Raw genomic sequence first — 12,227 nt, 5'->3', positions numbered from 1 at the left:
ATCATGAATGGATGTTCAGTTTTGTTGAATGCTTTTTCAACATCTATGAAGATGATTGTGTGGTTTTTGTCCTCCTTTTTATTGATGTGGTGAATAATGTTGATGGATTTTCAAATGTTGTACCATCCTTGCATCCCTGGAATAAATCCTACTTGGTCGTGATGGGTGATCTTCTTGATGTATTTTTGCATTCAGTTTGCTAATGTTTTGTTGAGTGTTTTTGCATCTATGTTCATGAGGGATATTGGTCTGTAAATTTCTTTTTTTGTGGTATCTTTGCCTGGTTTTGGTATAGAGTAATGCTGGCCTTATAGAATGAGTTTGTAAGCAATCCCTCCTCTTCTACTTTTTGGAAAACTTTATGGAGGATGGGTATTAGGTCTTTACTAAATGTTTGATAAAATTCAGCAGTGAAGTCTTCTGGTCCAGGTATTTTATTCTTATGTAGTTTTTTGATTGCCAATTCAATTTTGTTGCTGGTAATTGGTCTGTTCAGGTTTCTGTTTCTTCCTAGGTCAGCCTTGGAAGGTTGTATTTTTCTAGAAAGTTGTCCATTTCTTCTAGGTTATCCAATTGTTTTCATATGACTTCTCATAGTATTCTCTAATAATTCTTTATATTTCTGTGGTGTCCGTAGTGATTTTTCCATTTTCATCTCTGATTCTGTTTATGTGTGTAGACTCTCCCCTCCCCTTTTTTGATAACTCTGGCTAGGGGTTTATCTATTTTGTTTATTTTCTTGAAGAATTATCTCTTTCATTGATTCTTTCTGTTGTTTTATTCTTCTCGATTTTATTTATTTATGCTCTAATCTTTATTATGTCCCTCCTTCTACTGACTTTGGGCCTCATTTGTTCTTCTTTTTCTAGTTTTGTTAATTTGAGTTTAGACTGTTCATATGGGATTGTTCTTCTTTCCTGAGGTAGGCTTGTTTTACAATATACTTTCCTCTTAGCACAGCCTTCGTTGTGTCCCACAGATTTTCTGGTGTTGAATTATTGTTGTCATTTGTCTCCATATATTGTTTGATCTCTGTTTTTATTTGGTCTCTGAACCATTGGTTATTTAGGAGTATGTTGTTAAGCCTCCATGTGTTTGTGGACTATTTCGTTTTCTTTGAGTAATTTATTTCTAGTTTCATACCCTTGTGGTCTGAGAACGTAGTTGGTACAGTTTCAACCCTTTTGAATTTACAGAGGCTCTTTTTGTGGCCTAGTATACGATCTGTTCTTGAAAATGTTCTATGTGCATTTGAGAAAAATGTGTACCCTGCTACTTTTGGCTGGAGTGTTCTGTAGATATCTGTTAGGTCCATCTGTTCTAATGTGTTGTTCAGTGTCTCTGTCTCCTTAGTTATTTTCTGTCTGGTTGATCTGTCCTTGACATTAGCGGTATGTTGAAGTATCCTAAAATGAGTACATTGCATTCTATTTCCCCCTTTAATTCTGTTAGTATTTGTTTCACATATGTAGGTGTTCCTGTGTTGGGTGCATAGATATTTATAATGGTTATTATATCCTCTTGTTGGACTAACCCCTTTATCATTTGTAATCTCCTTCTTTGTCTCTTGTAACTGTCTTTGTTTTGAAGTTTATTTTGTCTGATACAAGTACCACAACACCTGCTTTTTTCTCCCTATGAGTTGTATGACATATCTTTTCCCATACCTTCACTTTTAAAAGTCTGTGTATGTCTTTGGATTTGAAGTGAGTCTCTTGTAGGCAGCATCAGATGGGTCTTGTTTTTTTATCCATTCAGTGACTCTGTGTCTTTTGATTGGTATATTCAGACCATTTACATTTAGGGTGATTATCTATAGGCATGTACTTATCGCCACTGCAGGCTTTAGATTCATGGTTACCAAAGTTTCAAGGATAAGTTACTTACTATCTAACAGTCTAATTTAACTCAGCATGCTATTACAAACACAATTTAAAGGTTCTTTTTTTTTTTTCTTTTTCTTCCTCCTCCATTCTTTATATATTAGATATCATATTCTGTACTCTTTGTCTCTCTCATCACTGTCTTTGGGGGTAATTGATTGAATTTTGCATTTGCATAGTAATTAATTGTTCTACTTTCCTGTGGTTTTATGTCCTGTGGTGACAGCTATTTAGCCTTAGAAACACTTCCATCTGTAGCAGTCCCAACAAAATACACTTTAGAAACAGTTTTTTGGAGGTAACTTCTCTCAGCTTTTGTTTTTCTGGGAATTGTTTAATCCCTGCTTCAGATTTAAATGATAATCTTTCTGAGTAGAGTATTCTTGGTTCAAAGCCCTTCTGCTTCATTGCATTAAATATGTCCTGCCACTCCCTTCTGGCCTATAAGGTTTCTGTTGAGAAGTCTGATGATAGCCTGATGGGTTTTCCTTTGTATGTGATCTTTTCTCTCTCTGGCAGCTTTTAATAGTCTTTATCCTTGATCTTTGTCTTTTTAATTATTATATGTCTTGGTATTGTCTTCCTTGGGTCCCTTGTGTTGGGAGATCTGTGCACCTCCATGGCCTGAGAGACTATCTCCGTCCACAGATTGAGGGAGTTTTCAGAACTTACCTCTTCAAAGACACTTTCTATCCCTTTTTCTCTGTCTTCTTCTGGTACTCTTACAATTCGAATATTGTTCCGTTTGTATTGGTTGCACAGTTCTCTCAATATTCTTTCATTCCTATAGATCCTTTTTTCTCTCTGCACCTCAGCTTCTTTCTTTATATTCCTGTTCTCTAATTTCTATTCCATTTACCGTCTCCTCCACTATATGTAGTCTGTTTTTAAATCCCTCCATTGTATGTTTTATTTCTGATAGTGCATTCCATAATGATTGGATCTCCATCCGGAATTTTTCCCTGATTTCTTGAATATTTTTCTATACCACCATGAGTGTGTTTATGATTGTTATTTTGAAATCTCTTTCAGGAAAATTGATGAGTTCAGTTTCACTTGATCGTTTTTCTGGTGTTTGTGGGATTTTGGTTTTGAACCAGGTTCCTTTGACATTTTGTTTTTGTATGTGGTGCCCTCTAGTGCCCAGAAGCTCTACTCTGGAGCTGCTCAGCCCCTGGAGTGATGTTGGGGGTCATGGGGGTGTGGCACTGGTGCCTGGTGGGGAATGAAAGAACTGTTCCTGCCTTTTGGCTTCTGTGCCTGCCTCTACTGCCACACCAGTAGGCCGAGTACACAGGTGTAAGCTCATTCTTTGCATTTGTAGCTGCCACAGGCAGGACTTCCCTCTGGCTGGTCTGATGCCAGGGCAGGGCTGCCAGTTTGCAAGTCCATGTGTGCTGTCCGGGAGAAGATGCAGCAGGCTGCGTGTCACAGTGGGGTGCCTTGGAGCTGTGTAGCCAGCCAGAGGGATGGAGTGCCTGAAACTCGTGAAAGGTCTCAACCTGCTGGGCAGAGTGTACCCAGACAATTTTGTCCACTTTTCCTTTCTCCTGAACAGTAGGCTCTCTGCAATTCTTGCCCTTTTAGAAGCCCTTTTGCTTTTAGGATGTCTCTTAGACTGCCCACCTTTCTTTTGTCCCAGAGCAGCCGGATGTAGATCCCTGTTTCCTACCAGCAGCTGGAATGTCAGTCTCTCCAGTATTCTGCCCATCATAGCTGTCCAACCCCATCCAGAGTATCATGTAACGTAGGTTTGTGCTCCCAGGGCAGATCTCCAGGGTTGGGTTTTCAGCAGTCTGAGGCCTCCACACCCTACCCGCTGTGTTTCTCTTCCTCCCGCCGGTGAGCTGGGGTGGGGGAAGGGCTTGGGTCCTGCCAGATCAGGGCTTTGGTACGTTACCCCGTTCCGTGAGGTCTGTTGTCTTCTCCAGGTGTATGCAGTTTGGCACAGTCTTCTTTTCTGTTGCTCTTTCAGGATTAGTTGTATTAATTATATTTTCATATATTATAGTACATGTACTTGGTTTTGGGGGGAAGCCTCTGTCTCACTTCTCACACTGCCATCTTTTATCTTCCACCCTATCATTTTAATTTGGAAATTCTTGATGCCTTAAGAAGAAACATTAGGGATATACAGATCACTTGGATTCCAGATAATGAAGGTTTTATCCTTTGGTTTAGCAAATATTTATTTCCAGTGTAATATAGTTGAGAAATGGCATGTGTGTGTGCATTTGGGAGTGTGGTGTTAAGGAGGGCAAATATTCCAGGCCAGCCATACTGAATTTCTGCTCTGTATGAACCAGTATACTTCAAAATATTAAATAACTTATGTGTAATTCAACATAGATTTTGCCAGTTTCTCAAATTTTTTTTACCTCATCCACTTTAAAAAAAAAAACTTATTTTTTAGTAATACTACATAGAAAATCACACATGACTGAAACAAAAATTTTAAAGAGCATTTATCCTAAATGTGCAATATAATCTGATATTTTCTATTCTATTCTGTTTCATTTAAGAAAGAATTCTGGGGGCTGTCTTGTCCCCTCCTGGCAACAGCCAGGAGCTCTATTCTCTCACTTTATTTCTAAATAAAAGCTTAAAAAAAAAGATGGAAATTCTGGTTACAGTCTGTTAACTTTATTTTACAGTCCCACCAGTGGATTATTACATGCGGCTCAAGGAACATAGCACTGAGTGACCACAAGAAAGAACCGTGTGGGATCCCCTTGTTTTATGTTCCCGTTTTTCTTCCCAGGAACTTGGGTGGGAGCAGTCTTCCCTTCCTGTGCCTGTGCAGATGTTAGGAACTTCCCCTAGGTATTGGGCTTCTCATTTTCTCACTTTTGTTGATGTAGTCTTAATTCTTTTCCTGTTTTATTTGTATTTAGCCTTTTCTTATGCTAGAAACTTTAGAAAATGTGACTGGGCTGGAATGAGAAGTCATATTCTTAAACAAAATGCTGATTTATTCCAGTAATTGTTTACTAGGAAAATGATTAGACCCAGGGAAATGTACAATAAGAGATTCTAAAAGCTTTTTATTAAAAAAACCCACTTCTTTCTCTTAACCCACAAAAGAATGAAATGCAGTTGACCTCTTTTCCACCTTTCAATAAGTTAAAACTGTATAGTGTCTTGTTTCTCATGCTCAATTAGAAATAGTGTTTTCTTTATAATGTAGATAAAATATTTGCCAATACTCGTGTGATTTTTTTATATGATATCTTTAGGGGTAATTTTTTGTTGGGTAAAACTGAAAATATGGAAGTCAGTGGGGGAAAAGTTTTCAACGGGAACATTTATTAACATTTCTTTAAACTCTGATCATTTTCTTAGGACTGAAACACTTCCTATTTGGTTGTATGAGCAAGTAGTCAACTGTCTTCTCATGTGCCTCCTCCCTTAGCTGTATCCTTCCTTCCATGTGAGAAGCAAAGCTGAGCATTTTGTAAGATATATGGGCACTTATAATAGATTTGTAGAAATTAAATTAGTTGAAGACTTTCTTCAGTGTGCCTTCCTCTGTCTTCTCTTAGAAGTTGGTTTCTCAGGAGGTCTTCAGCATTTAGGACTAGTAACTTGACTGTGACTACACAACCTCTTTTCTGTCCTGTGATTGTCGTTCTGACCATCACATGCTTTGGAAGCTGTGTTGCTCTGACATGAATTGAATCACCCATCTCCCAGTGCTGTGAACTAGCAAATTCAGTCCTACCTGCCATTTCAGTCCGGAAGGATTATGCAGATTTTTGAAAAATTTAAGTCATGCCTTGTTTTATAAAAGCTAATGATAATTTTCTTCTTCACCTGCCACTTAATAAGTTAACATTTTTATATTTATGTGAGAACTTTTAACTCCTGCTTTGTTAAAACAATCTTAATGAAATACCCAACATTTTATATTTTATTCCCCATTACTAAAGTTACCCCCCAGAAAACAAAAGAAATAAAAGGAAGAGCTGTGCTGATCAGTATCCAAGCCCCCTACCCCTTAAAAATGGTGTCTTTTTTACATAAGGTGCTGAAGTGCTGACTGCACAGTTTGTACAGACAACCAAATTGGATAGGAAAAACCAAGAAGCTCCTATTTCTAAAGATGTTCCAGTGGCAACGAGTGCTTAAATGGCAAAGAGACAAGAGAAATCTCCCATCAAAACTGTTCCAAGGGCTAAACCACCTGTGAAGAAATCTCCACAAACACAGAAGGTAAATGTAGTAAAAGGCAATCAGAATCCCAGAATCAGAAAGCAGCCACAACCTGGTAAGAAATACTCTTCCTGTAAATTTCAATACCATGATACAGACTAATTGGGATCACAAGATAGCGTATTGAAATAGGATAAGAGCAGTTGAAATGTAGCAACAAATATTGCTATATTCTTTAGTTAAGATACTAACAAGACTAAGAAAATAGTTTTCCTATTGCACATAAATTTAAAAAGTGTAAAGATTCATACCTTCATAAAATAGACCCTACTTTCTAGTTTGCATTAGGCCTGAACCTGAACTGTCTATAAGAGTTAAGGTATAAATGGCCTTTTTTTTGTGACTGAGTGCACAACCAAATATTATTATCTGACAGTATTTTTCTGGACCATAAATAGTTACAAAAAGTAGAAGGTTATAGGTTTATTTGTCCAAAGGGAACTGTAAAGAGATTGTCCAAAGTGGTCAGTACTCCAGAATCCTGCATTTTATTTTAAAAGGCATTAAATTAATTTTAGAAACAGTTTTACTTTTCTAATTTTGCTTAAGTGAGCAATTAACTTTAGTTATCCGAACAAAAAGCTAACTGCTCTAGTTCTTGTATTTCCAATTGCTAGACATACTCTCTTGAAAGTTCTTTCGCCACCATGGGCTTCACCTCCAGCTCTTCTAGGTCCATGTCCATCCTTACTTACACCTCCCTCCTGTGACAACAGCGGCTGTTCCAGTCTGCAGTCTGTAAAGTTTACTTTCTTTTCGGTGTTGAGTACTATTGTGTTATACGTGTGTCGTTGTTTTTCATTTGTTTTAACAAAGACTTCATGGTCTCATACCTTTACATTTCTATCAATTTTCTGTCTCCTCTCTTGGATTCTGTTTCTCCCTGGGCTATGAAAAAAGTCTAATTTTTAGTGGAAATTCAGGGAAAGAAACTATTGTTGAGGTGATGTTGCTATGGATGAGCCTTTTTTTAAAAAGTTTCTCTAATTTCTTATGATAAGATTTTTTTAAAGCACATTATGTCACCCTAAAATTGATAGTGTTGTACATTTGGCATCCATGCCAAATGCAGGCTCTTCTGCTTTCTCTCAAGGTGGTTCATGATGTGGTTGTTGCCCACGTGTCCAAACTTCCCTCCCTCTGTCTCCTGCCCTGCACCCTCTCCTCATTCATCACACCTGTTTTACTCTGGGGCACTTACCTCCTCCCTCCAGAGTCTGCTCAGCTAAGTCCTGCCTCCACATGGAGGCATTTCCTGATGTTCTCACCTTCACTGGTGTCAGTTTTCTTTATTTTTTTTTGTGTTTGAGGACATTATGGAATTAAATTCATACAATCATTTGATGTGTCGGTCCTGTCATTCAGTTAGTATGTAAATATTAATGAGCATAGATAAACATATAATGCTTTGCATTTTTGCTGTGTATTCTGAATTCTTTGTACTGAATTGGCGTGCAGATATTTAGAGACTGAATAATGGGAGGAGGTATGAGGTGGGTATTGGCAGAAAAGTGATCCCAGAAAATGAAAAGTTTTCAGAATGTGTATTCAGAAATTGGCTGATTTGTACTACAAATGTTTGTATATATTGTGCAGCCACATACAGTTTTGAGATTAGCACCTTTTAAATAATCTCTTAATTTTTCTTTTATTAATCAACTATACTAATCTTTCATTTTCTGTACTTGAGATATCAGAGTTAAAGAAGCAAAGGTTCGGTCATTTTGTTACTGAAATAAATGATTTTCTATCCTGAAAGTTTTTAATGTGGCTTTTATGTACTGAACTCTTTTTCATATATAATTCACTTGGCATTGTCTTATCTGTACTTAAAAAATGCTAGATTATTAATACTGTGTTTTTTTGACAGAGGGCTTATAACAGTCATTAAATGATGGGCTTGAGACTGCACATACTTAATTAAACTCAACTACTTTTCTTGATTATAGAGGACTCTTTATATTAGACCTTACTCAAGAGTGATGTTCTGTTTAAGAACCATAATATTAACAAAGATAGAGTGACTTCAATAGAGGATTCTTTATATTAGACCTTACTCAAGAGTAATGTTCTGTTTAAGAGCCATAATATTAACAAAGACAGAGTGAAATTAATATCAATAAACACATCAGATCATAAAATGAGTTTCATGTTTCCAATATACCCATGGAGCTAATGTAACGATTCTCTGCTTTTGGTCAGTTTCTTCTACTTGGCCCCTTAGGTTTTGTTATTTTAATCAAGACTGGACAGTGGTTGATAAATTTTACCCTCTCACCATTCACACACACCTTTCTTATTCTATTTGATGACCTTGTAGGCCAGAGTTTTCTTTTTCTCTGTAAATGTGGTAGTCATTGGGTTTTATGCAGGTTAGTTATTACTTTCAGGCCTCCTGCTATTACAAAGAGTGCAGTTGGCTTTTCTGAATATCTACCCACTATAGGAAATTGTTGCTTACTGTTGTAAAATTTGTCCTTCAGGGTAACTTTAGTTAAAGAAGGCTGAATTAAGGTCCTGAGAATCCAAGTAAGCCATTTCAGAATGTCAATTTTCTGATAAAAGGCATATGGGTTGATTTGATTATCTGCAGAACAGAGAATTACCAGTAGATAGGGAGATCTGCTATTTTATGGATAGGGTACCAAAATAATGTTTTCAGTACAGAAATTGAAGTTTAACAAGGTGATGAAATTAATGTGATTGTGAATACTTTTAAGAACTTTTCTAATTTTTTTACTCATATCACATATAATTAAACATCAGTATGGTTAAAATCATCAATTTTGAACTTAGGTGAGTTCTCTAATCATTTGATAAGAGAAATTTTTAAGAAAATACATTAATATACTATAATGTACACTTCAAACTTAGAAATTCTTAAATTCCCACTAGATTCTAAGCTCTCTGAGGGCAGGACTCTGGTTTTGTTTTCCTCTGTATGTTTAGCTGAGCTGTATGCCTTGTATGTAGTTTAGTACTTGTATTTTTGAAAGGAGATTTCTTTTTGAGTTAGTTGCACATTCCTTAAGAATTATTCCTCTGGTGAATACAATATAAATAGATCTGAAAGTTGAAAAAAACCTCAATCTGATAGTAAAATTTTAATATACAATCTATGCAGTATATCAAGGGGTGTTTCTTGAATATATTGACTTAACCATTGATTTTCACTAAGCCATAGTGATATGGCAGAGAATTAATTCTATGAAATCAAATGTTATATGTCTTTTTCTTTTACACTGAAGCCAAAGGAGAAACTTCTTCACAGTTTCAGTCAGAAATTTCATCAGATGGTCAAGAAAATGCTATTAGCATAAATACAGCTCAGCCAGAAAGCATTATAGTGGCTCCCGGAGATCCACCTAAAAACTCCCTTGTCAGCTGTGACTCCCAGGCCCTGAATATGTTAGCTGATCTAGCATTGAGTGCTGCTGCCTCCCCCACACCATCATCTGAGCCCAGAAACCTTCCCTGCCCCTCTGGACTGCCCCCAAGTGAGGTTTTGCCTTCTAAAGAATATTCTTCGCATGGTACATCTGACCATGAATATCACAGAGGAGCCAAAAGTCAAAAAGGTGGGCCGTTACCTAAGCCCTCTGCTGATAAGAGTAATCCACCGTCGGACTCCACTGTCGACCAGGAAGAAGGGAGCTTGGTTCCTAGCACTCAGGCCCCTGTTGGCACCCACGTGGCTCTTCCTGAGGAAACACTGAAAAGGCCTGATGCAAGCCAGAGCTCTTTTGTTGCTGTGGAACATTCCTATGCCCTACTTCTTGCAAAACATTCAAAGAAGCATCTACAGCAGAGAGTAGCAGGCCCTGCCTTTGTTAAGAATGGCACAAAAGGCCCCGAAGCAGGAACCCCAGTGGGAAAAGTAATGCTCTTTCGTCACCAGCAGAACACCTCCACTCTGCAAAAGCTTTCTGAGGACCCATTACTCCAGCGCAAGAGCAGATTGCTGTCCTCCAGCCTGAGAGATTTTTACTGCTGTCATACTGTGTTCAGCTGTGATGGCTCCTTTAAGGTCACTTTTACATGTGAAGCAGAATATGTATTCAGTTTAGACAGCAAGTACACCAACAACCCACTGGGGAAGGCGGTGGTCAGAGCATTACATGGGTAAGTGGTGGTGCGTACATGGGTACGTAGGTGGGTGGTAGTGCGGGTAAGACTAGTCATCACGTGGGTGAGTGGTGATGTGAATGAGGCGGCAGTCAGAGTGTCACGTGGGTGGACAGTGGTGCAGGTGAGGCGGTAGAGCATTACATGCATTAAGTAGAGGTGCAAGTGGATATAACCGTGTTGAGTAAATGTTGTGTTGGGGGTTACTTGTGCTGAGCTTTGGAGAAGCAGAAAGCGTGTGTAAGTCCAGTAACTTGTATTAATATCAAGTTGTTTGATTTACCGTCAGCCATCGTCTGTGATAGCATGGAGAACTTCTGCAAGGTAACTTCAGCCTTGTGAGTGGCTTTCCATTTTGAGATGCCCCTCTGTAAACCTTTGCAATCTGTACCAGTCACAGTTCTACCACTTACAAGTCCTGTGATGAAAAAGGAGTCAGAACTCCGATTCTCAGTGCTCTTTTCTGTCTCTGAAAAATGGGTGGATTTGGTTTATTGTAACTGTTAAGTCAACTTCTTTTTACCTTATTGTTGCATAGTTGTATTATTTTTAAAATAAAAACATTTAAAATCAAGGTTAACAAAAAAGGGACTTGGCTTAAGATACTTGACTAACCAGTCATTGTCAGTGATCATTGTATGTTCTTTCTTTAAAACCACAGGCCCTGGAACACTGATTTACTGATAATGTAGAAGAAGTGAAGCTCATACTTCAAAGGTGGATGGCTCGTTTTACAGCAGTCAGAGCAAACTCATAGAGTCATCTAGAAAAGTGATGGAGCACAGAAGCCCCACGAAGTTTGTCTCTATAAATAGCACATTAGACTCTTTGGAAGTCGGTGTGTTGGAGGAACTCCCTGGTGCGGAGAGGTGTAACCCACTGTTGGAGACTGACGAGACTCCCAGAGGTCACACTGCCATAGTGTCCTTCCCTGACACTCACTCTTTGCTTCCTTTCATTAAACCACCACCTGCGAGAGGCTTGGAACTGTGGGTGCACAATGAGCCAAAAGAAGGTTTTGCAGGAGAGGGTCACTCAGATACCCCGGAAAGCCAGAATTTCATCTATTCCTGTAGTAACGAGGTAAGTAAATCTGAATACTGTAAATGCTGATGTTATTTGTGAAGAAATTTTCATTTGATTTTTGTGTATAAAAATCACATTCAAAACAAGACATTGGTTTCTTTTAGGAAAGTGGATTCCCTATTAATGTAAAGGATTATAATGCTAAAAACTTAATTTCCTTAAGTGTTGCACTGGATTGTCTGCAGGTGGAACTTGTCTTTCATCCTGATTGAAGAAGCAGAAGTAGAAAAATACTGTGGGGGACAGGTAATCTGAGAGGCGACCATAGTGTCACTCAGTGTATAATTTGGGACAAGTTATTTGTTTCCTCTGAGCTTATATTCTTATCTTTTAAAAGAAGTGAATAATATCTGTTATGTCTTACCTAGAGTAGTTTTTAAGAATCAACTGTGATAATAATATATATTAGAAATCTTTGATGGATCTTAAAATTGAATATGTTAGAATTATTTTTGAAAACATACTGGAACAGTAAATAAAATGCCAGGTCTCTTATAGATCTGTAGTTAAATATTTGTAAATATGGAAAATATGCTTTGCTCCTTTCCGTTGTTCTCAGCTTATGTTCAGCCAGGACAGATAATCAGATTTTAGCTGGAGCAAATAAAAAAGTTGTATCAAAATTCTAAGTACAAGAATTGACAGAATAGCCACCTTGTTAAGCATTTGGCCTAGCATTGTTCCACGATAATTTTCCACGGGTTTGGACATCTACAGTGCGTGTTCTTATGTTGAATAGACAGTGTGTCTATACCTGGCGTTACATGGGGATTTGCAGGTCTGTGTGAGCCCCGGTGGGTGGGGAGGGTCTTTGACCCCCTCCAGAAGCAGATAATACAGTGCTGCAAGCTGAGAGTGGCTGGAACCCTCCGTTTACCTCAGCTCCATCAGTTCCCACAACTCAAGGAGGCAAGGGCCATT

At 38.1% G+C, this 12,227-nt stretch overlaps 1 protein-coding gene across 1 annotated transcript in view; it reads left to right on the top strand.

The window, feature by feature from the left end:
* The window catches only part of LOC140845606 (protein TASOR 2-like), a 47,607-nt gene that overhangs the window by 26,556 nt on the left and 8,824 nt on the right, over window positions 1–12,227 (top strand). Inside the window, 5 exon segments of the mRNA XM_073220204.1 lie at window positions 5,908–6,150; window positions 9,344–10,217; window positions 10,882–10,898; window positions 10,901–10,945; window positions 10,948–11,303. Of these exon segments, the coding sequence (XP_073076305.1) occupies window positions 5,908–6,150; window positions 9,344–10,217; window positions 10,882–10,898; window positions 10,901–10,945; window positions 10,948–11,303 (1,535 nt within the window).

The sequence above is a fragment of the Manis javanica genome, chromosome 2 (genome assembly GCF_040802235.1).
Source record: "Manis javanica isolate MJ-LG chromosome 2, MJ_LKY, whole genome shotgun sequence".
NCBI lineage: Eukaryota > Metazoa > Chordata > Mammalia > Pholidota > Manidae > Manis > Manis javanica.
Note: the sequence above shows the minus strand (reverse complement) of the source record. Positions and strands in the feature narration are given on the sequence as shown.